Genomic DNA, 20,738 nt, shown 5'->3' with positions numbered 1-20,738 from the left:
TTTCTTGTCCCTGGCCGCCCCTTTGTCGCATCTCAGGCCTCCAGATAAAAGGAGGGCGATGGAGAAATTTCTACCAATTTCCAGCTCCCCGCTGAGCTTTGATGTTAGCTGGCCAGAGCACACCTGGTAAAGCCGCAAACAGCCGCCCGGAGCGGTGGTGCGGTCGGTGTTCGCCCCCAGGCGAAAGGGCCGATGGTGGGTTCTGGTTCCTTTTAGGGAAGATAACTCCACCGGCGTTTAGAGTTTCTTTGCCCCGGCAGAAAATTTTCTGGATAGAAAACAACGTAGTCGCGGCAGCTAGACCTCTAGACGGGCCAAATGACTGGCCTAGGCAGTAAGTAATTGATCAGTCAGCCCTTCTGTGCGACCGGCAAGCCCGTTTCCAGAGGCGGCCGGGAAGCAGCCCGCCAGTTCGTTAGGAGGCGGCCATGCCGTCATTGGCAAAAAAAGATCTGATGCTCCCAGGGTTTGTATGTATGTCCCGTCCAGTAGCTTTCCCTCGGCACCTGGCGCGCCCAAGGCACGAACTCGCGCAGCCACATTCGACATCCATCAAGAGCACTGTTTTGCCAAATCGGGGTGCCAGCAGGGAAGAGTATGCGCGCCGATTAGTCAGAGGCTCACTCACGAAGTCCCGCATATCCACTATCCATCCTGACGGCGACGCGGGCTCGTGCGGCGTTGTTCATGACTCTGGTCTCCTGCTGCTCCCTGGGCTCAATTACCAATTGACCGTGGCACGGATCCCACTATCCTCGTTGCCGTGGCCTTCAAGCTCCACCGACCGGGGCCCAGAGTAATCGCCGGGCCCTTTTTATTTAAGCTAGCTGCCCCTAGCATCTGGGATCAGTGACATACGACCAGAAGGTTTCCCGTAGAAAGAAAAACATTCGCTCCCCGTCCACACCTTGCTTCATCTGCTTAGAGTTCACCTGCGCGTGCTTCCCCGTGAACCATCTACTCTTTCCCCGGTCCGAACTGGCACTCTGAGGCCTCGGGTTGCAGAGCTGCTCTAGGCGACGGGCGCGTGACGTAACTTACACGATAGACTGCCCCAGGAATCGTCCGAACTCAAAATCACCCGCGCTCGGAGCGCATTCAGAACACCAACATGGTAAACATGGATGAGGTCGACCGGGAGCTCATGCGAGCCGAGGAGGATGCTCGCTGGCAAAACCACCCCGAGGACTCGTCTAAGCCGCATCGGCGGCCCAGCAATGAAGTCGAGCGAGTTGTCACTGCGTCGTCCGTCTCGACGTCGTCGAGCGAGGGCGGGGCCACGAGGCGGACCATTGGCATGAGCCGAGTGTCAACACAACGCGACCTCGAGAGACACCCCACGGAGCTGAGCAGGATACACACGGCCCGGAGCCAGCACAGCGAGACTATTGGTCGAGGCCTCCGGAGTCGCCAGTCCGCGAAGCCCTTGCCAGCTTTCGGCGCCGGCAAGCCGTTTCCCCCGCCTCTGCCGGAACAGGAGGAGTATGTCGTCGAGTTCGACGGTCCCGACGACCCTTATCATGCCCAGAACTGGCCTACTAAGAAAAAGTGAGCATTACCGCGTCTTGTGTCTCGTGTTCCTCGCTACAGTTGCTAACTTGCCGATCAGGCTCCTTACCGCTGCGATGCTTGGTTATACGACAATGACATCCGCCTTCACCTCGAGTATTTTCTCGTCCGCCACAGCATCTGTCGCCGCCGAATTCAACGTTAGCACCGAAGTAGGCATTCTGGGTGTATCACTCTATGTCTTGGGTTTCGCGTTTGGACCGACGCTATGGGCACCGCTTTCCGAGCTCAAGGGACGACGGTTGCCCATTGTGATCTCGATGTTTGGTTTCTCCGTTTTCACAATCGCATGTGCGGTGGCCAAGGACCTGCAGACCCTCTTGATCTGCCGTTTCTTTGCCGGCTTCTTCGGCGCTTGCCCCCTGGCTGTTGTCGCCGCCGTCTTCTCCGACATGTTTAACAACGCTACCCGAGGAGTTGCCATCACCATTTTCTCCATGGCCGTGTTTACTGGCCCACTCCTTGCACCGTTTGTTGGCGGTTTTATCACACAATCATATCTCGGATGGCGATGGACCATGTACATTACCTCGATCATGGGCTGGGTCGCTTTTGGCCTCGACCTGATCTTCCTGGAAGAGACCTATCCACCAGTCATTCTTATCGAAAAAGCCTCCGAGCTGCGACGCCGTACCAAGAACTGGGGTATCCACGCGAAGCAGGAGGAAATCGAGGTCGACTTCAAAGAGCTTCTCCAGAAGAACTTCACCCGACCCATGCGACTGCTGTTCTTCGAGCCCATCGTCACGCTGCTCTCTGTCTACATGGCTTTTATCTATGGCTTGCTATACCTCTTCTTGACAGCCTATCCTTTTGTTTTCCAGGGCGTTCACCACTTCAACTCGGGCCAATCGGGTCTCGCATTCTTTGGCATGATCCTTGGTCAGCTCCTGGCTGGTACGGTCGTTCTGCTGGATCAGCCAAGATACCAGCGCAAGCTCGCCGCAAACAACGGTGTCCCCATTCCCGAGTGGCGTCTTCCCGTCATTATTGCTGGTGGAGTTTCTTTCACCGCCGGCATCTTCTGGTTCGGCTGGAGCGGATACCGGGCCGATATTCACTGGATTGTGCCCGCTGCCTCCGGTATTCTGTCTGGCTTCGGTCTCATGGCCATCTTCCTGCAGGCACTCAACTATCTCGTTGACGCCTACCTAATGTTTGCCGCTTCCGCAATTGCTGGAAACACATTCCTTCGATCCCTTTGCGGTGCCGGATTCCCCCTTTTCTCAACTTACATGTTTAACGGGCTGGGCATTCAGTGGGCTTCGACGCTGCTGGGCTGTGTGGCCGCGCTCCTGGTCCCCATCCCAGTCATCTTCTATCTATACGGCGAGAAGATCAGAGCCAAGAGCAGCTTCGCACCCACCAGCAACACCCCCCGCGCAGCTCCTGCTGCGGATGATTCTACCGATGGGGATGCCAATGGCGTGGACATGACACAGAACCACGCGGCCCTATCCAACATTCCACGGACAGACCGTGAGAAGGACACAAGCCAAGCGTAGCGTGAGCTGCTGTCCATATGTAAATTTTCTTAAAGCTCCAAAATTGAAAAGAACATGGGGTACCGTGGTACCAGTGTATGACATCCAGATTTGTGTTACAGGATGGGAAATATATATGCTAGTATAACGCGCCCAAGTAATCTTAAAGCTAATACCCCCAAAACAAAAATTTCAACACCACCTACAACTGAGGCCATATGTGAGACTAGTCTTGAGCTTATACAATAGTCGATACAGTACCTGAGACATGGGTGGGGATGAGGTTAACTTTGGCAGTATAAGATCAACGTTGTACAGTGCCAAGCATGGCGTGCCAAGCCCAAGATGGAAGAAGTATAGTAGACACAACACCCATCGCAGAAGAGTTCAATATTGTTACAACGTTCTGGGAAGCGATCACCAGTATCTGAGAAATCACTATGTTGTAGGAAGTCGTTCGGATCCTCGTGGAGTTCCTTCTTATTTGAAAGTATATCACTAGAAATGGACTTACCACATCCGTACCAGTGCGACCCTGGGTTTCACTTCAAAGCGCTATCCATGAGGTTGCGTGCACAGGAAGGAGACTGGCATAAAGATGGTAGATATCTCGATAAATCTTGTCTGCGTTGAAGGCCATTTGGAAAATCTTCCGAAAGTTATATACCCTTGAGATACTTCTCATACAAAGAGACAGAAGGAAAAGTTAACATATATAGCTCGATCAATGGACCCATTCAACTCGTAACATTCGTCAAGAGACTGGAACTCTGTCCCGCAAGAAATCCCACACTATCCCATAGTACAAGACAGGAACGCCCCCCATCTACTCACGTCTTTCCTAGTATCGATACCCCCCATCGTCGCTCCTCCGACCCCTGTGTCTATCCCGGTCCCGGTCCCGGTCCCGATCGCGGTCGTCATACACCCAGTCCTCCACGTCCTTCCAGCTGCGCGCATCGGGGTCGACCTCGCGCTCGAGGCCCCGGCCGCGCGACCGGCGCGGGGAGTCCGGTTCGACGTCCCAGCCGCCAGAATCGCGGTCCCGCCGGCTGCTCCGCGGGCGCATGACGACCTCGCGCTTCTCGACGTAGTCGGCGGCCGGGTTGCCGCCGGGGCCTTTGCCCCACTTCTCCTCCCACTTCTGCTGCTTGACCTTGTCGCGCTCGCGGTTCATCTCCAGCCGCTTCTCGACGGCGTTGGCGCCGAGCCCGCCCACGGCCGCGCCCACCACCGTGCTCAGCAGCTGGTTGCGCCGCTGCGTCTCGCTGTGGTGGTGGCTGCTGTGGTGGCTGCCGCTGCCGTGCCGTGACGTCGCCTCGGCCGCCTCATGGGCGGCGAGCCCGCCGACCAGTGCGCCCAGGATCCCGACCCCTAGACCCGTGTTACTATCGGAGAAGGTGTTCCCGAGGGCGTCCCGGGCCCGGGCGATGGGCGAGCGGTCGCGTGAGATGTCGTCCCGGCTCTTGTCTCCTCTCGAGCGGCCCCCACGCCACTCCGCCGGAGGCGGCAACGAGCGTGGCCTCGCGCGGGAGTCTGGGACTTGGAGGCTATTGTGATTTGGGGGTGGAGGGTAGAGCGGCGTCTGTGGCTCATATTCCAGCCGAGCATGTGAGCTCGGTGTTGGGTAGTAGGTCGTGTGTCCGGGGCTGGGGACCCGGTAGGCGCCTGCGCTGCCCCCAGCGTAGGTATAGTCTGGCGAGTAGTCCCGCTCGTGGCGAGAGCGGCCACGTTCTTCGTAGCGCGACATGGCGTCCGGTGGAGTCGTCGAAGGGTATAGGACCTCCTGGGTGGGGTGGATGATCGCGAGGACTCGCGACAAAGTGACGAGAGTGTAGCCTAGGCGGTGCTATATAGCAATTTCCCCAGCCAAAGGACGGGCGGCTCGTCGGGCTGTGTATATGAGGTTCCAGTAAGCTTGCAAGCCGGCAAAAGTGTGGACGAATCCCGATGTAAAGCGATGCAGCTCAGCCTCTGCGTGGGCGCCAGCCGTAACCCAGAATGGGCAAGTTGGAGATGTAAGACGGCTTGCGAAAGCAAGATGCTGAGGCTCTCGCCGTCCACTGTGCTTCAAAAGGTCTCAAGGCTGACACCGAGGCTCTTCACTCAGTATTAGTCAGAGCAAACAGCCCAAGGCAAGCCTCTCAAGCGGTGAAGTTGCGACTCCAGGCTTCCGTCTCAAACTTGGGCCTTTTGTTGGATCTCTGTTGGAGCTTGGAGGTCGTGGGGACACAAGGCCCGTGGAGGCGCAGCAGGTTTTATTTAAACGGCTCCTGACTCCTGCACCATGCACATATGCCTGCCTCAGGTATTCCAGCAGTTGGCTTCTGCTTGCAACTTGGCTCCTCTGTGTCGCATGCCATAGAGATTCTGTCTCGCAGTTTGCGAGCCACATGCGACCATTTGGCCGAGTCATACGCGACCATTGGTGGGGTAACAATATGACATCATATTTATACCTGGAATGGGTCTGCTGCAGCACGATGGGGTCTTTTCAAGTATTCAGCAGTCGAAAGAGGGAAACAGATGCTTGGACACAGTCAAGCATGATGATCAATACACGTTCTAAGAAGTCGAGCATGGATGGTTGCTGATGGGACGTAGGACTACTCTCCACGAAACTCTCTGGCGAGCCAGTTGCTGTTGATTGATGGGCTAAAACCATGCTGCAGGGATTATGCCTGTGCTGCTATGCGAGATACTCAACGACCGTCAAGTAACCGAAAAGCCGGCCGGTATCACAGGGTCACGTCTTTGGTCAGATGGAGAAGCATCTTTGCGCATTTTATAGGTTTGACGAAGAAGTATTTTGGATGATTCCAAAACCTCCTGTTTGATTCTGATGATCATAACGCGCTATAAGCTGCTTTCCCTCATTCCATGCGCCGGGGCTTTAGAAAAGCCAAGTCTCATCCATAGCCGCCTGTCGCCTGTTCCACACCATGGCAGGAGATGTATCGAACGAACGATTCCACTCTTGAATCTGTTCGTTCAGCTGCGCGACCAGCTGTACCCAATTCCAGGGGGGGATTGCAGTGCCCTGCCCCGACTGTGTTGATACGCCGGGCGTATGCGCAGGGCCTCTCACCGAAATCCTACCCCCGGTGCTGACCCAGTTCTTTTGTATGTCTTCAACCATATGCTGGGCAAAACTATTGGCGTTTTCATTTCTGTTTGTCGAAGGGTCGGCATAGTAAAACTGTATGCCCTCGAGAAGACGCCCCAGGTCTATCTGGGTTGCTCCCTCACCGCCTTCCGAGGATGAAAGCACTTCAGATAGGTACTCGCCCGCCTCACGCGTGAAATCTGTGAACGCATCGAGTTCCTTGTTAATGGCCATCCCTATGTGAGATTTTGAATTTCGAGCTGTGCATAGGTATGCAACAAGTGATGGTCCGAACTGATTCAAAAGTTTGATCAAAAGTGTCAAGCTTTGAAGATGCTCCGGCCGGATATTGGCTTCGGAGCGTTGATAGTGTTGCACAGCGGCGCCCACGAATTTGAGGAGAGCGAGTAGGTCTTCCATACTCTCATGACCGATACTCCTGTGGATAACGCCCCTCAGGGGCTTGCCAGGAGGCCCATCTAATTCCCCATCGAGCAGTCGCTCTACCGCTTCGACGTAGACATCAAGGATGAGCCATGCCTCTGGTGCCTTCATCACCGCTCTTATGATTGCTGGAAGCATCCGACTGAGCACAAATGAGAAAATGTGCTTGTTTTCCATGCCTTCTCGGAGGATATCTCGCTCATCTGACAATTTGCCGTTCGCCAGAGCTAGCTTGAAGTTGGGATAGAGAAAGTAGAATAATCGTGGCACGGCTCCTCTATCCTCATCTTCAAGCTTCAGCCCGTACGAAAGTATTGCAGCCGTCTGTAGACGCGGGTCTTGTGCTGATGGCGAATACTCTTTGCTGATTTGGCAAAAGAACGGGTCAATAGGGCATAGATCATGCTTCTTGATCAAGGGTACTATCATTCGGACAAATTGAATGAAGGCTTTATGCGCAGCTGGCTCGCTAACCAGAAGCTTCAGGTCCTGTTTCATTTGGTCCATGACGGCGCGCAAGGCTTGTGAAACCTCCCGTTGCAGACTTTGTTCATGTCGTATGGCTCTTCTCATCGAAGACAACGTACCTATACGGGTTTAGCGAACACATGATTGCAAGGTTTTTGTTTTCACGAACTCACGGTCGAAGAGGTCCCTGTTCAATTCATAATCAGGGTTGTCCCGGTGGACTGCGATCTCCTTGAGGTAAGGATTGCCTTGCAGCTTCAATGCCCTTACGAGTCGATATTCATACGCAAGACTCTGCGATGGTTTGGTGATGCTGCACAGATAGAATTCGAGAGGTGTAGAATTGATATCCTACGTCAATCAGTAAGATGTCATCTTTGTCCACATTTGGTGACTTACTGTAAAATCTGCAACACCTCTCTCGACAAGTACCGAAGCGAACAGGCTCATGTACTTCCTTGAGTGCAAAGAGAGCTTTGCCTGAGGACCCGAGAACAAACCATACTTTCCGGGAGAGAAGAATGATGATAAGCGCTGCTAAAATCAGCTATAGTTCATTCGAAAAATATCTTGGTACTTACTGTGACTTTGTGGCGCAGGAACAAAGCCGCAAGCCGACCTGAGGCATGCATCGTTTTCTCCAGGCCCGTTTCCTTTCCGTCAGTTATGCTCGCAGAAGAACTCTCGCTGGCTTCACCGAGTAGATTCCGCGCCATGGAGCAAAAGGGCACTGAAACGTGGCGATCAAGGACCTAGGGCGTATTAGTTATTGGCCTCCCGGTGGAATATAAATCCGCGTACCATTATTGCATCTTCACCGTGCCATGAATTTGGTAAATCCGAGTTCGTCTCATACTCATAGAAGAATTTCTCGATTCTGTCAAGATAGTGGCCGAGGATCTCAACAGCCACACGCTGCGTACTCCAGTCAAAACTGGGTGGTGAAAATGAGAATCGAGAGAAGACCTCGTGGAGTTGGTCTGTTTAAAATCAGTACATTCAAATTACAAATCCTAAATAAGTCGACCACATACAAGTGTTGAGAACGAAAGAAGCTGCCCCGAGAGATGAAGCATGTCTCATGACATCCAGATTAGCCTTGAGGGAGAAATGCAAGACGTCAGTAGCGGCTTGTTTGTTCATGTTGACGACGCGTTTCATCAGCTCCGGACTGACGCCATTGGAGGACTCCTTGGACATTCTCAAAAATTGCTGTTGAATATCGGATTCGACTGAAGCATATTGATCGAGGACTTGCTTGAAGACGTTGTTCTGCCAATCAGCGAATGGCTTCCATGCAGCTCGGTCTTCTCCCAAGAAAACAACGAAACGGCCAAGCTGGTTCCATGCCCGCAGATTGATCAGACATGCCTCTTTATGAGAACTCCCCGGAATCACCAATTTCTCCAGAAGCTGCACGGAAGGTCGCAAAGGTTGCGGAGAGCACCAAAAGAGTGTGCAGAGTAGGTCATGATGGTTCCTCAATGAGGCAAGCTCATGCTCATGGACGTCGCTCTCCTTTAGATACTGACGGTCATGGTTTGGAAGGACACGGGCTATTAGGTTCTTGAGATCTTTGATCAGTCCATATTTTCTGAGCCGCTGAATAGACAATGCCAGAAGCTTGAGAAATATATGAAAGCATCGATCTTCAGATTGAACGACCAACGAGGGTGTGCCGGCAAGATCTTCAAGAAATTGTGGTGATTTGTACACTTCCTCATTACGAAGATGAGAAAGATTCTGGGAGGCGAAGAAGTCAAATATGGTGCCAATGATCCCACTGCACTTCCGCCATCCCCATTGCTCCACGAGGTAATGGCATCGGCTGACAAGCGCCCGGCAGTAGTCGTTGAAGCTTGGCGACTGTCGCTGGTTGGCCTTGTATGTGTCAAAAACGCGACCCAGTAGTTTCTGTGGCAGATTCCAGCCTTCCAGCGGGATACTGTGACGAAGTCCGGAAGTTACGACGCCAGCGTTATCGAACTCGGCAAGTGGGAGCAAAGCAAACATGGTGTGCCAGAGTCGTTCCATTACCTGTGCATCCACCACAGATCCAGGCACAGCCTCCAGTAGGATAGGAGAGACAACATCCCAAAAGCCAGCACGTGGTATGCGAGATTCTTGAAGGACTCTCATCATGACCACCCATCCAGCGATGAGATATTGCTCGTCCCCAATGCCGCGATCTCGTACGTAAGAACTCTGGAGCTGGCTGAAGAAGTCCAGTATGTTCAGCAGATCAGCCCGGAGCAAAATCCGAGCTGTTTGCGCAGCAGTCCTTTTCAAGAGTTCTTCAAGTTGCAAAGACTCGGTGAAACCAAGCTTTTCACACACCCGCAACGTTTGCAACACCGTTAGCATACACCGCGTCGATACTTCGGCAGCCTGCCGTACATCCGTGTTTTGCTGTGTGACCAGAGCTCCCAGGCGGTCCAGGAAGCCTGTCATAGTTTCTAGGATCCTACTGACGAAGTGTCTCGCGGTTTCATGGTTAGGAAAAGAAACGACCTCTTGCAAGTATCTCAAGCTGAAATCTGCTGCCTGGGTCGCGGTTGAGGCGGCGGCAGAACCAGAGTCAATCTGAACAATGCTGAGTTCAGGCTGCAGTGTATCGGCGACCCAGTCATACAAGACTCCAAACTCCGAGGAAGTTTGAGCATCCCATTGACTCCAACATAAAGCTCTGTCGTCGAGCTGAAATGTACAGCTGCCGCGGGATTGCGAAAACCCCCCAAGGCAGTCTTCGTCCAATGATTTAGCCAGTCTACCACTTCCTAGGAGAGTGTCCTTGCGGAAGAATACCCCAGAATCTAGTGGGAAGACTTCGAAATGTTGGGTATAATGAGAGCCATACGGCCCCAGACCCTGGAGCTTGCTTGCGCTGGCTTCTGTAATCGCTACTGCCTCTGATATGGGGACATGTTCCACCGGCAAAGGATCATTTGCATGTGCGTATTGCGGTGCAGCAATATCGATATGCCTAGGTCGCAGAAGCTTTCGAAATCTACGCCGCGTCTCCGGAGGTGGTGACAGACACGTCTCTTGTGAATTTGTAGATGGTTCCTCCGCTGCGAGTGGCAAACCAGGCTCCAGCAATTGGCCACGAAACACCTGTGCTAAGCGGGTGTCTGGCGCTGAAGGGGCCGCCTTGCGTGATTTGCGATAGAGAGCATCTAGAACCCTCTTCCGAGAGTGGAAAGCTTGTCGATGAACCTGCTCATCGCCGGCCGTCTCGAGCTGTGCTGGTCTCGAGGTGGTGCCGTGAGTTTTTGACCGACCTAGAATGCGCCTAATGGGCTGAGGCATCGCAATACCAACTTCATCAGGGAGGCTTGCAGTGACGGATGCAGGATAAATGGGTCGAGTATCTACAAACTTGTCGATACTCATCTGCTTCACCAACTTTCGCGATTTTGAGAATCGCTTGACCGGGGCAGATCCACAGCTCCCAACTCCTTTGTCCAAGTTTGAAGACCGCACCGCCTTGTTGTCAGCGATTGGTTGCAATGGCCGTGAATTGGTAGATCGTGGCCATTCCGAGGACGTTGTCAGCGATCGAGATTGTATTTTGCCTCCCCTCCAATTTCGCAGCACACTGAGGGCATCGATGTTATCCTGGCGAGTCCCGAGGCTAATATGCTTCCCGGATGGACTTGATCTTCCTTTATTTCGTCTTCGGCTAGCCGTGCGGGCTGCTATCCTGACAAACGAAGGAGCATTTGGTTCCAAAACGTCCAATATGCTCAACCTCGGCGGTGAAGCCCGTTGGGAGGCTGCACCTCGTTGAGGAATAGACGACGTGTGCCGGGCCAGTTTGCTGCTTGAACTACCCGTATGAGTCGTACTCTTAGAATGATTCACCATCCCGGTCAGTTTTTGCTGCCGTTTTCGTTCGACCGGATGACCTTTAAAAGTGGTCTGTGTTTTTCTCCTCTTCGTTGGACGTGGCAAGCCATCGACAGAAGGTTCTGCTCTCTTTTTCCCAGGAAGCATCTGATCAATATGATCCTCTTCAATCACAGATCCTGCATCGTCTTCAAAAATCGGAAACTCCGTGGTTTCTAAAGCATCCTCAATGTCATCATTTCGTAAAGTCGTAAAATCGTCATCTGAATCATCGTCGAAGAAGAAGGGTTTGGAGTTATTGGATCGAGGGGATATCTGGCGCCGCTGAGCAACCCCTTTCCGGTGGACCTTTTCCGGGGACAGTTCTGGACTCCGTCGTGTGAGAGGCTTGGGGACTTTGTCGCGCGAGACTTGTTGGTCAAGGCGAATCCAGGAAGCAGGAAGCACGCCTTTGATCCTCCGTCGGAAGACCAGGTCTGGCTCAGGACTACTAGTAGCAGACCGTTCTGGGTGATTTGGTTCAGGGTCGCTCATGTCTCCTGTCAAGTCATTCTCTGGACCAGATGAGTCTTGGTCGAGTATGTCTGTTAGGTCCACGGTAGCAATAGCTTGTTTTGCAGGTACCGGCGTTTGATTCCTAGAGGTACTTATGCTACTAGGTTTGGGCGTCAGGGACACGACCCCAGGTCGAGTGAAGGCAACATTTGTCGCTGGAGTGTGAGAAATAAACGCGGGGCTTGTCTGCGGCGGAGATGGGGGGATATCGAAAATGTTGGCTGCAGTGAATGGTGGAGAACTTGGTTCATCGACGATGATAGGTCGATATTGTCTAATTCTCTTGCCACTAGAAGACTGTTTGGGAGACCCTCTCCGCTTGGCATAAGTCCTTGGTCTCCCTTTCGCCCGTTGTCTGAAGATATCATTTAAGGATGGAAGATCGTCATCATTCTGTGAGCTTCCTAGAAGTTCATGGGATGTCGTCGGCCGTGGAGGAGATGGAGACGGCCTTGAGGGAGATGACAGGGCCAATTCGTCGCGCCCGTTGTCTAAAGAGCGTCTCCGTCGACTTTCTTGACTTCCAACGAGCTCCTCTTCTTGTCCATATCCGTTGGTCAGCTGACTGTCTTCCTCGTAGTCCTGCTCCTGCGAGTCTTCCTCTAAGGCTCGTCGCCTCTCTTCGTAAGCAGGAAGTCTCACAGGCCGAACGCCGTGTGACTTGAACATATGACTGTACTGGGCATTCTCCAGCAGGTAAGGATGCTCCTGAATGGGTTTCCGCGGCCGCAAGGAGCGGTTCAACCGCAAAGACTCTTCTCGTGCCACATCTTGATCCTCTTCCACGATGTTGATTTGCTTGGCACTTGGCTCGGCAGTGAGAGCCGGCCTACTCTGTAGAACCTCGGGCGTCGTATTGCGTGAGATATGCACTTCTCCCTGATCCACCCCATTCGATTCATTGTGTTGGCTTGGACAAGGAGTGGTCGCACCTTCTTCGATTGGATCCGCGATCGAAGACAATGGCGAAGATTCGGGTTCCTGCGATATAGGTCTCGCCCGAATGTGGATTTCGATGTTTGTTCTCGCAACCGGCAGCGCAGGTTCTTCATGATCTTGGGACGAGATGGGTATATCCCAGATTGTGGGATCTTGAGTCGACGGTTCTTCAACCAGGGCGCTCGCATCGTTTTGAGGAAGCGGTGGTGGAAGCTGTGGCTGCGATTCGTCGCTATCGAGCAGGCTTTCGTCGTCCGAGTCTGGAACCTCGCCAAGTTCCCTCCATTTCGCCATTGAGCCGGAGATACATGTCTCGCCTTGACTTATCGGGGGAAATGGCGGATCATTATTCGTAGTGGGTGTTTTTCGTTCGAGTGACGTTGACGAGACGCGTTTGCAGCTTATGGGAGACGCGTTGTGGTTGACTGCTTAAAGTGGTTCCCACGCCTTTCGGCAGTGGGGCGGGCACCCTGCTTCGCTAGCGGGAAAAGTGCAGCATGTACCCGACAAGCGGACTACTTACTCCTACTGACGTGCATAAGATGCCACTACAGCCAACAACTCGCTCGATTCGCTATACTACAAACGTGTGCTTCGAACCCAGAGCTCGCTTCCTCATGAGGCAGTAGGAACTTTCTGAGATATTCTCAGCCGGGTTGAGTTGTCAAGATGAGTTTCATGCGTACCGCCGTGCCCCTTGTGTTGGCCGTTGGCTTCGGCATCTTCAACGCCCAGTACGTCTTCAAACCAGCATTAGAGGACGAGCAGAGGAGAAGGGACGAGTAAGTTATGGATCAATTTGTAGACCTTAGTGATTAACGCTCACCACCCTGCAAGACAAGCACTCGCAAGGGGTACTGCTCAGGCTGCCGCCAAGAAGGAGCCGGAACCACAGGCACCAGCGTCCAAGCCCTGATGGCCTGTATGTGGCACACCAGTCTCACACGTTGACTGTTGGACTGGACTGGGTCTACCTAGAGATGTATAAATAGCCCAATGCCGCTATGAAAGCTGTCAACCACTGGCTGTGTGGACCCGCGGCCGCTGAGAAGCAGCGCTTGCACGTCAGAAGATGAGCTTAGACTGAGCAAACCGAGAAGCCATTTGTTGTCTACTCACTGCACCGGTATCATTAGAACAGGGGTCAGGTATATGAAGAAGGAATTGTATAGAGCGGAAAATAAGAGCTGATCGCGTATGGTTCTTGACATGTCTACCAAGCCTGCTCGGGCTGGCAGAGCATATACTACTGGAGAAGCACCTCTCAGACTGTCTATTCTTCATCTCTAGTGTGCCTCAAGTCCTCTTTTATAACCAGAGCCTCTGTTCCTACTCAGTGCTCTCCTTGACCAAAGTCCAACACTTCCTCATACCCGTGCCCATAGACTCCGCATCCACATCGCCACTCCACCGACTTTTTCGGCCCATTGCTCCATTGCTCGGCGCGCCCGAATTCCCTCGATCATCCAGCTCAAAAAGGTGAACATGCGTTGTGAGGCGCAGGTGAGAGAAGAGCCATGGCACACTGCCCAGCTCTCCAACGTGCTTCAGACCCTTTTCGCTCTCTAGCAAGCCCTTCACGAATTTTGCAGCTTCTCCCTTGCGGGCCTTGGCCGTCGAGTCGTTTGTATCTGGCAAGATGTAGGAAGGAAACTCCCATAGACCTGCCAAGAGCCCCTTTTCAGGACGCCTCTGGATCAAAAACTGACTGTCCCCCTTTCGGCGGATTGCACAGACGATGGTCTCTTCTTCACGCACTGCCTTCTTAATGACCTTGACCGGAAACTTGCGAGCGTGGTTCACGATGACCTCAAGAACTGTGGCGTCGGGTTCGGATGACGAAGTCGCTTTCTTGTTAGGCTTCTTCGACTGAGACTGCGCGAAGAAGAATGACTGCAGAGAGGCTTGCTTCTTGTTGCCGCCCGCAGATGATTTCTTGGATGATAGTTTGGCAACTATCTTCTCGTCCTCCTCGTCTTGAACTGCGTGCTCTTCGTAAGATTTGCAAAGAGAGCACGAATCTTCGATATCGACGATGCTGCTGTCTTCCGTAGGCATTCCCTTCTTACTGGAAAACTCCAAACCTTCCGCATAAGCCCGGCAAGTCGCCGTGATCGGGCAGGTGCCGCAGTTCGGCTTTGGGGTGCAGACCGTACTGCCCAGCTCCATTAGAGCCTGGCCCCAACGACCTGGGCGATTGCTCTCCTGGAAATCTCCTCCCTCGTCAGACTCGCCGACATCTTTTGCCACAGCTTTGACTAGGGCATCAGCAGCAGCCCATAAAGCATCAATGACTTTCTTATCCGCCTTCACGTCTCCAAGCACACCTAGTTGCCGACTCAAAACCCTCAAGACATTGCCGTCGACCATGGGTGCAGCCCGGCCGAATACGATCGCCGAGATGGCGCCTGCTGTGTATCTGCCGACCCCGGGAACCTTACGCTCGAGCTCAACGACGTCTTGCGGAAGGAGACCTTGGAGGCTCGGATCGCCACAGACCAGCTTGGCAGCCTCGTGTATCCGCGTTGCTCGACTATAATACCCAAGGCCACGCCACATGGCCAGTACATCTTCCGGGTCGGCTGCAGCCAGCTCGTGTATCGTGGGCCACTTTGCCATCCAGCGGTTCCAGTAGTCAATAACAACAGCAACCCTTGTCTGTTGAAGCATAATCTCGCTGATCCAGACCTCGTAAGCGCGTCGCTCCAGCATTGAGCGCAGCTCTGCAGGAGAAGAGACTGAGGCCGGGTCGATCCATGGCTTGCGCCAGGGCATGCCCCGCGTCTCTGTGACGGAGTCGAACCATGTCAAGAGCGAAGCTCTACCTGTTGCTTGATCTAGGAGCAAAGGCCGATGGTACGTTAATGAATGTTGACGCCGTGGAAGGGTACACGGCAGAGGGCTATTGGGTGACACCAATCCATCGGCAAAGAGGTGACTCAAGGCCGCTGCATTTCCATTGCTGCGTTTGGCAGGATGCGATGTTTTTCTCTTTTTCGTCGTAGGCTTGATCTCCTGGTCTGTACTGCTCTCATACGCGTCACTGTTGGACGCCGAGGTGATTCCCTTTTTCCGTATTTTCGGTATCGACTGTGTAGGCTCCTCAGGGCTTTCCGATTTCACGGGAGAACGAGATGAGAATGTTTCACTCGACTGCCTTACCAGACGTGTTGAGCGCCTCATGATGCTTTGTGCAGAACGACTGACAAGCGAGGCACGAACCCCGACGCGACTAGGAGAAGATAGCAGATACGCGCCATCACGTGATAACCCTGCTTTTCACCTTACAGCTCTCCCGCGCAACCGAGAAGTCACATGTTATATAGCAATCCCAAAGAACCGACCAAATATATGATGAAAGACTGTTGCCAGCTGTAATATTCTGCGCTCAATTGGACTGATGGTGCTGAATAGCGTCTTCAATTCGTGTAGTGAACTAAGCTTAACCATGGAAACCATAAGCCAGGCGGGACTCGACGAACTTCTGTTCTTCTTGTGCTGTAAACCAGACTATAGGATGGCATGGACACTGCTCATTACCCGAACAGACCTTTACTAATCTATAAACAAGATACAGCTGTGAAGCCCGCATGCCAGATGCAATGATGCTTCCTACAGAGAGCTTGGCCAACAAATTGCAGTTACCTTGATTTGGAAGGGTTTGGCCCTTGACAGATGATGTGAGTGTAGAATCAGAACTACAGATCTCCCCATTGTACTTTCAGCAGCTCGATCGAGACGGATCTCAAGCTGGCCAATAACTTGGAGAGCTTTCTTCAACACGCAATGTGCTTATCTGGAGGCATGGAACGTGAACGCGGATGTGACAGGGTTGCCGCAACCTGGTTAGCGGTCACCCTGACCCGGACAGACGGCTTAGTTCAGTGTGGGGCGACCGGGCTCTCCCCCTAGAGTTTTTCGCCGACGTCAATTGACTGAGCTCAATTGGCGGACGCCCAGGCCCCCAGGGACGCCTTAGGGCAAATGGCTGCCTGAGGCACCCGGCTGTCCGGGAAGACCCAGAAACGGAGTACGAGCTCGATCCATTCCGAGCTCAGCCAAATGGCCTGACACATCGAACGAACCAAAAAAACGCAACCGACTCCCGAGCCTCCAATTCGATCCTCCATCACAACACCCACCGTCGCCCGTCGCCGTCGCCCTCGAAACACCACCGCCCGCGACTGTCCCGCCCCCCATCGGACCCATCTCCACTCTCACTTTGTCTTCGCCCGCCGTGTCGCGACCCCCCCGCCCAAGATGATGCGAACCTCGCTCCTGCGCGCCTCCCGCGCCGCCGCCCCCTCCGCCCGTCTCGCCGTCGTCCAGAGGGCCGCCGCCTCCACCCACGCCATCTCGAACCCGACCCTGGCCAACATCGAGAAGCGATGGGAGGGCATGCCCAGCACCGAGCAGGCCGAGCTCTGGATGGCTCTGCGGGACCGCATGAAGGAGAACTGGGCCGACCTGACCCTTCAGGAGAAGAAGGCCGGTACGTGACGAGAAACCCACCAATTCCGCATCAATTGAGGGGGAACGGAGCTGCAACCGGCCTCGCATCTGCTTGCCACGCGGCCGACGCCAGCCTGAGAAGCTCTCATCGTGTTCAATTGCGTGGCATAGCATGGTCCGGACACTGCACTCGCTTGGAATAGACCTCGGATATCGATCCACACATTAGAGCTGACACTGACACGATATCATCACAGCATACTGGATCGCCTTCGGTGCTCACGGTCCCCGTGCTGCCAGCCCCCCTGATGAGGGCCGCAAGGTCGCTCTCTACACTTTCATTGGTGTCGCCACCTCGTTCGTCATCTTCGCTACCATGCGCATGTTCGCCAAGCCTCCTCCCTCTACCATGACCAAGGAGTACCAGGAGGCCTCGAACGAGTTCGTCAAGGTACGTGACTGCCGGCTCTCGAGGAGCCTCCGGCCCTGCACCGCCGATGTACTGACCTCCCTCTGCAGGCCCAAAACGCAGAGCCCTTCACCGGTATCTCGTCCCCCGGCTACGAGGGCAAGGGTATGGTCCAGTCGCCGCCCAAGCACTAAGCATGCCACTGCTGCTTCTGTGTCCATAGCTGCTGCTACTCTACTAATGATGCCATCAATAAAAACCATAAATACTCCGTCATTCCCTTTGTCATTAGAAAGAAGAAAGGCTCGAGAGCGAAAAGGCAGGGCAAGACGCGGCCTCTCCATGTACCAAAAAAACGCACCGGACCGAGAAAGAACCTTAGATTGGTTGGCTATCTGGGAACAGCAAGAAGTATCCATTTGACAGCGGCCGTGGACATCGTCGTCTTAGCGAGTTTAGGGAGGGGTTGTACAGATCCGCAAGATCCGAGGGGGCGAAGGGGTGTGTGCTGGTGATCAGTTGTAAATATGTACCAGTGGGAAAATCGCATATCGTTCTGAAAACTTTCTGTGCCTACCCGAGTGTTCTGCATTACTGTCTCGTCTTCCATTGCAACACGACCCCCAATGTTCTTCGTGAGACGGGTCATCCAAGATGCCCAGGAACGTTGACGAAGCCCGTAGTTCACCTGAGAGCTGCTGCCTATCAGTGTACATGTACCAGAGCTCTAGGATCGGCACGACCTGGAAACCAATGTCCACCTACAGACCCGCCGCAGTTTTGATATTATCACTATGAGGCCTCAGTGTGAATTGATATAATATGTATCAGTAGCACCTAGCTCCGATTATGTACAGACCTGCCTAGATCCAACCCGTCATAATTCGTCCACGGAAAGAGTACTCCCAAACGCCTCACAAGATGGGCCGGTCTCCCTTTGCATGCTAAATCAGTCCACAACGCCGCCCATGAGAAAGAAACAACTGGAAAGGCCACCACCACCATCATCACATAATGGCTAGGCGGCACATCTCCTTCCAAGCTTAAGCACCACTTTCACCCGCCTGCCTGTACTCCTCGAAGCTGGAACTGTGGACGACCTCCCTCGCGTGGGCGTCCTCGCCGGGCAGGGCGCCGTCCTCGTCGCGGATGCGGCGCTCGACCTCGAGGCGGCCGTCCTTGCCCCAGTAGCCGACCTTCTCGAGCCCGCGGACGGCCTTCTCCGTGACGAGCACGTACGGCATGGGGGCGTCGAACATGGCCTCGGCCAGCACGCGCTCCATCTCCATCTTGAGGCCGCGGGCGCCCGTCTGCGCCTTCTCGGCGCGCTCGGCCACGGCGCGCAGCGCCTTCTGCGTGAAGGCCAGGGACGACGGGTACGTCTCGAACAGGGCCGTGTACTGCGCCACGAGACTGTTCCGCGGCTCCGTCAGGATCCGGAGCAGGTCGTTCTGGCTCAGGGGCGCCAGGGCCACGATGTTGTGGATGCGGCCGATGAGCTCGGGGATGAACCCAAAGCCCTGGAGATCCTCGGGGGTGGTGAGGTCGAGGGCGGTAAGAGCAGAAGCGTCTGCGGCATTGGGCGGGCGGTGAGGCAGGTGTTTGAAAAGGTCAAGTGGGAGATCAGGGCGGTTCTTGGAGTCATTGGTACGGCTGCGAAGCTCAGAACCGAAGCCCATGGAGGGTTTGGATACGCGGTTCAGGACTACCTTATCCAAACCGACAAATGCACCGCAGAAGACGAACAGAATGTTGCTCGTGTCTATGGTATACTGATCTACCTTGCCGGAGGGCGGAGGCTGGGCTTGCGGGCCTGAGCTCGAGGACGTAGAGCCCGGGCCGGAGTAGTTGGTCGTTATAGGGCTGGCGGAGCGCGAAGATGCGGCAGACCGGTTGTCTTTCACGTTCACCGTCACCTTGGTCCCTTCAACCAACTTGAGCAGAGCTTGCTGTACACCTTCGCCACCGACGTCCCTGCCATTCATAGTTTCACGCTTGGCAATCTTGTCGAATTCATCCAACACGACTATACCGTGCTCCGTCGCTCTAATATCGTAATTCGCTTCGATTAATAGGCGCTCGATACAGGTTTCAACGTCTTGGCCGATATAGCCCGCTTGTGTAAAGGAGTTGCAGTCGCATATAGTAAAAGGAGCATTGATCTTTTTGCTCAGCGTTCTGTAACACGTGTAAGCCTCTTTGGTCTATACCAAGACCCTCATGAACGTGCGAACCTACTCTAATATATAAGTCTTCCCTACACCCGTAGGGCCAATGAGCAACAAGTTGCTCTTATCGATCTTGACGGGTTGGGGCCGGCTCGTGTCCTCTGGAATATAAAAGTCGTCCTCCTGCTCCCTATGCTGCCATATGGAGTGTGTGTGTTTGACGGACTCGTTGTGGCCGGGAAATTCGTCTTCGGGGTACTCGTCAGCGGCGAATCTCTGCCGTATGGGATCGTGGAACAGCGAACCTTCGACAGGGTGTACCGGATCTTTCTCGCGCGCATTCCTCTCGCGGGCCTCGTTCCGCCGCAGTATCTTCTCCTCGCGCTTATGGTCCTGCTCCTCCTGGTGGTGTCTCCTCCGTATGTTCTGGTAGTGGTTGAAGATGACGGCCGATATCGTCTTCTTGGCTCGGTCTTGGCCAACGACGTACTCATCGACCCGCTTCTTGAGATCCCTGGGATAGAACTTGGGCACGCCGAACGAGCTTTTGTTGAACATGGGCCCTCTGCCTTCCTCGTCCGGGTCGTAGGTGTTCGAGAAGCTCGAGGAAAGGTCTCGTGTGCGACGGGGCGCTGTTCGGGCTACGGTCGATGCGGAGAAGGCACGGCGGCGAGGGCTACACAACGGGGCGACCACCAAAGAATGGGCACGAGGCCGCCTTACTGCCGGAAACATGCTGTCGGCTCCCGAGACGTCTTGTCCCAGTCACAGGCAGATATATCGTGAGTAGGGGCACGCTGCACAGTGGCTCTGGTGGCCTGCTTGGACAGGTGTGAGGGGACACAACAACTCGGGACGCTCGGCGGCACTACGAATGTCTTGCCTGCTGGTCTTCAAGAATGTCGAGGTGTACGGATATGTAGAGCAGTCTCCGAGGGACCGTCTATGTTACGATGGGTGGTTTCGCAGTAGCCGGCTTCTCCCTGATCGGATGGTCTTCGTGAGGGTCTAAGGAGGGATGCGTCAGAGGTTACTTGGGGTAGCCAGCCAGACTCGGCCGCCTGTAGCCAGCTTAGACAGCCTGAAGGCGGGGCAGGACAACGGCACCCAGCCCGCTCAATACGCCCAAACCTGGACACCAGAGGGTATCCTAGAGCAATTACACACACGAAGCACTTGTGCAGAGTCTCTTGTGTTCAATATAGTTGCGTCCACCGAGACACCGTTTTCTGTGCAAGGCCCAGCTAGTCTTTTGGATCCCTTTGGATGCGGTTGGTTTGCTGCAGTCGGAGGTT

The 20,738-nt window shown here is 54.2% G+C and overlaps 6 protein-coding genes across 6 annotated transcripts; 2 read left to right on the top strand and 4 right to left on the bottom strand.

Annotated features, from left to right (window-relative positions):
- Positions 1–1,111: 1,111 nt before the first annotated feature.
- JN550_007257 (uncharacterized protein) lies at positions 1,112–3,074 on the top strand (the record flags this gene model as incomplete). Its single annotated transcript, XM_049319087.1, has 2 exons — positions 1,112–1,548; positions 1,610–3,074. The coding sequence occupies 2 exons, from the start codon at positions 1,112–1,114 to the stop codon at positions 3,072–3,074; spliced, it is 1,902 nt and encodes a 633-aa protein (XP_049170831.1).
- Positions 3,075–3,894: 820 nt separating this feature from the next.
- On the bottom strand, positions 3,895–4,803 carry JN550_007256 (uncharacterized protein; the record flags this gene model as incomplete). The annotated part of the gene is made up of 1 exon (XM_049319086.1): positions 3,895–4,803. One exon carries the CDS (start codon positions 4,801–4,803, stop codon positions 3,895–3,897), a length of 909 nt encoding a protein of 302 aa, XP_049170830.1.
- A 1,143-nt stretch (positions 4,804–5,946) lies between these two features.
- Positions 5,947–12,708, bottom strand: JN550_007255 (uncharacterized protein; the record flags this gene model as incomplete). The annotated part of the gene is made up of 6 exons (XM_049319085.1): positions 5,947–7,190; positions 7,245–7,422; positions 7,471–7,605; positions 7,653–7,823; positions 7,873–8,051; positions 8,106–12,708. The coding sequence occupies 6 exons, from the start codon at positions 12,706–12,708 to the stop codon at positions 5,947–5,949; spliced, it is 6,510 nt and encodes a 2,169-aa protein (XP_049170829.1).
- A 1,035-nt stretch (positions 12,709–13,743) lies between these two features.
- On the bottom strand, positions 13,744–15,597 carry JN550_007254 (uncharacterized protein; the record flags this gene model as incomplete). The annotated part of the gene is made up of 1 exon (XM_049319084.1): positions 13,744–15,597. One exon carries the CDS (start codon positions 15,595–15,597, stop codon positions 13,744–13,746), a length of 1,854 nt encoding a protein of 617 aa, XP_049170828.1.
- A 1,077-nt stretch (positions 15,598–16,674) lies between these two features.
- On the top strand, positions 16,675–17,469 carry JN550_007253 (uncharacterized protein; the record flags this gene model as incomplete). The annotated part of the gene is made up of 3 exons (XM_049319083.1): positions 16,675–16,906; positions 17,124–17,317; positions 17,386–17,469. The coding sequence occupies 3 exons, from the start codon at positions 16,675–16,677 to the stop codon at positions 17,467–17,469; spliced, it is 510 nt and encodes a 169-aa protein (XP_049170827.1).
- An 849-nt stretch (positions 17,470–18,318) lies between these two features.
- Positions 18,319–20,178, bottom strand: JN550_007252 (uncharacterized protein; the record flags this gene model as incomplete). Its single annotated transcript, XM_049319082.1, has 2 exons — positions 18,319–19,453; positions 19,514–20,178. The coding sequence occupies 2 exons, from the start codon at positions 20,176–20,178 to the stop codon at positions 18,319–18,321; spliced, it is 1,800 nt and encodes a 599-aa protein (XP_049170826.1).
- Positions 20,179–20,738: the final 560 nt, after the last annotated feature.

Source organism: Neoarthrinium moseri (assembly GCF_022829205.1).
Source record: "Neoarthrinium moseri strain CBS 164.80 chromosome Unknown scaffold27_Wmoseri_CBS_16480, whole genome shotgun sequence".
NCBI classification, from domain to species: domain Eukaryota; kingdom Fungi; phylum Ascomycota; class Sordariomycetes; order Amphisphaeriales; family Apiosporaceae; genus Neoarthrinium; species Neoarthrinium moseri.
Note: the sequence above shows the minus strand (reverse complement) of the source record. Positions and strands in the feature narration are given on the sequence as shown.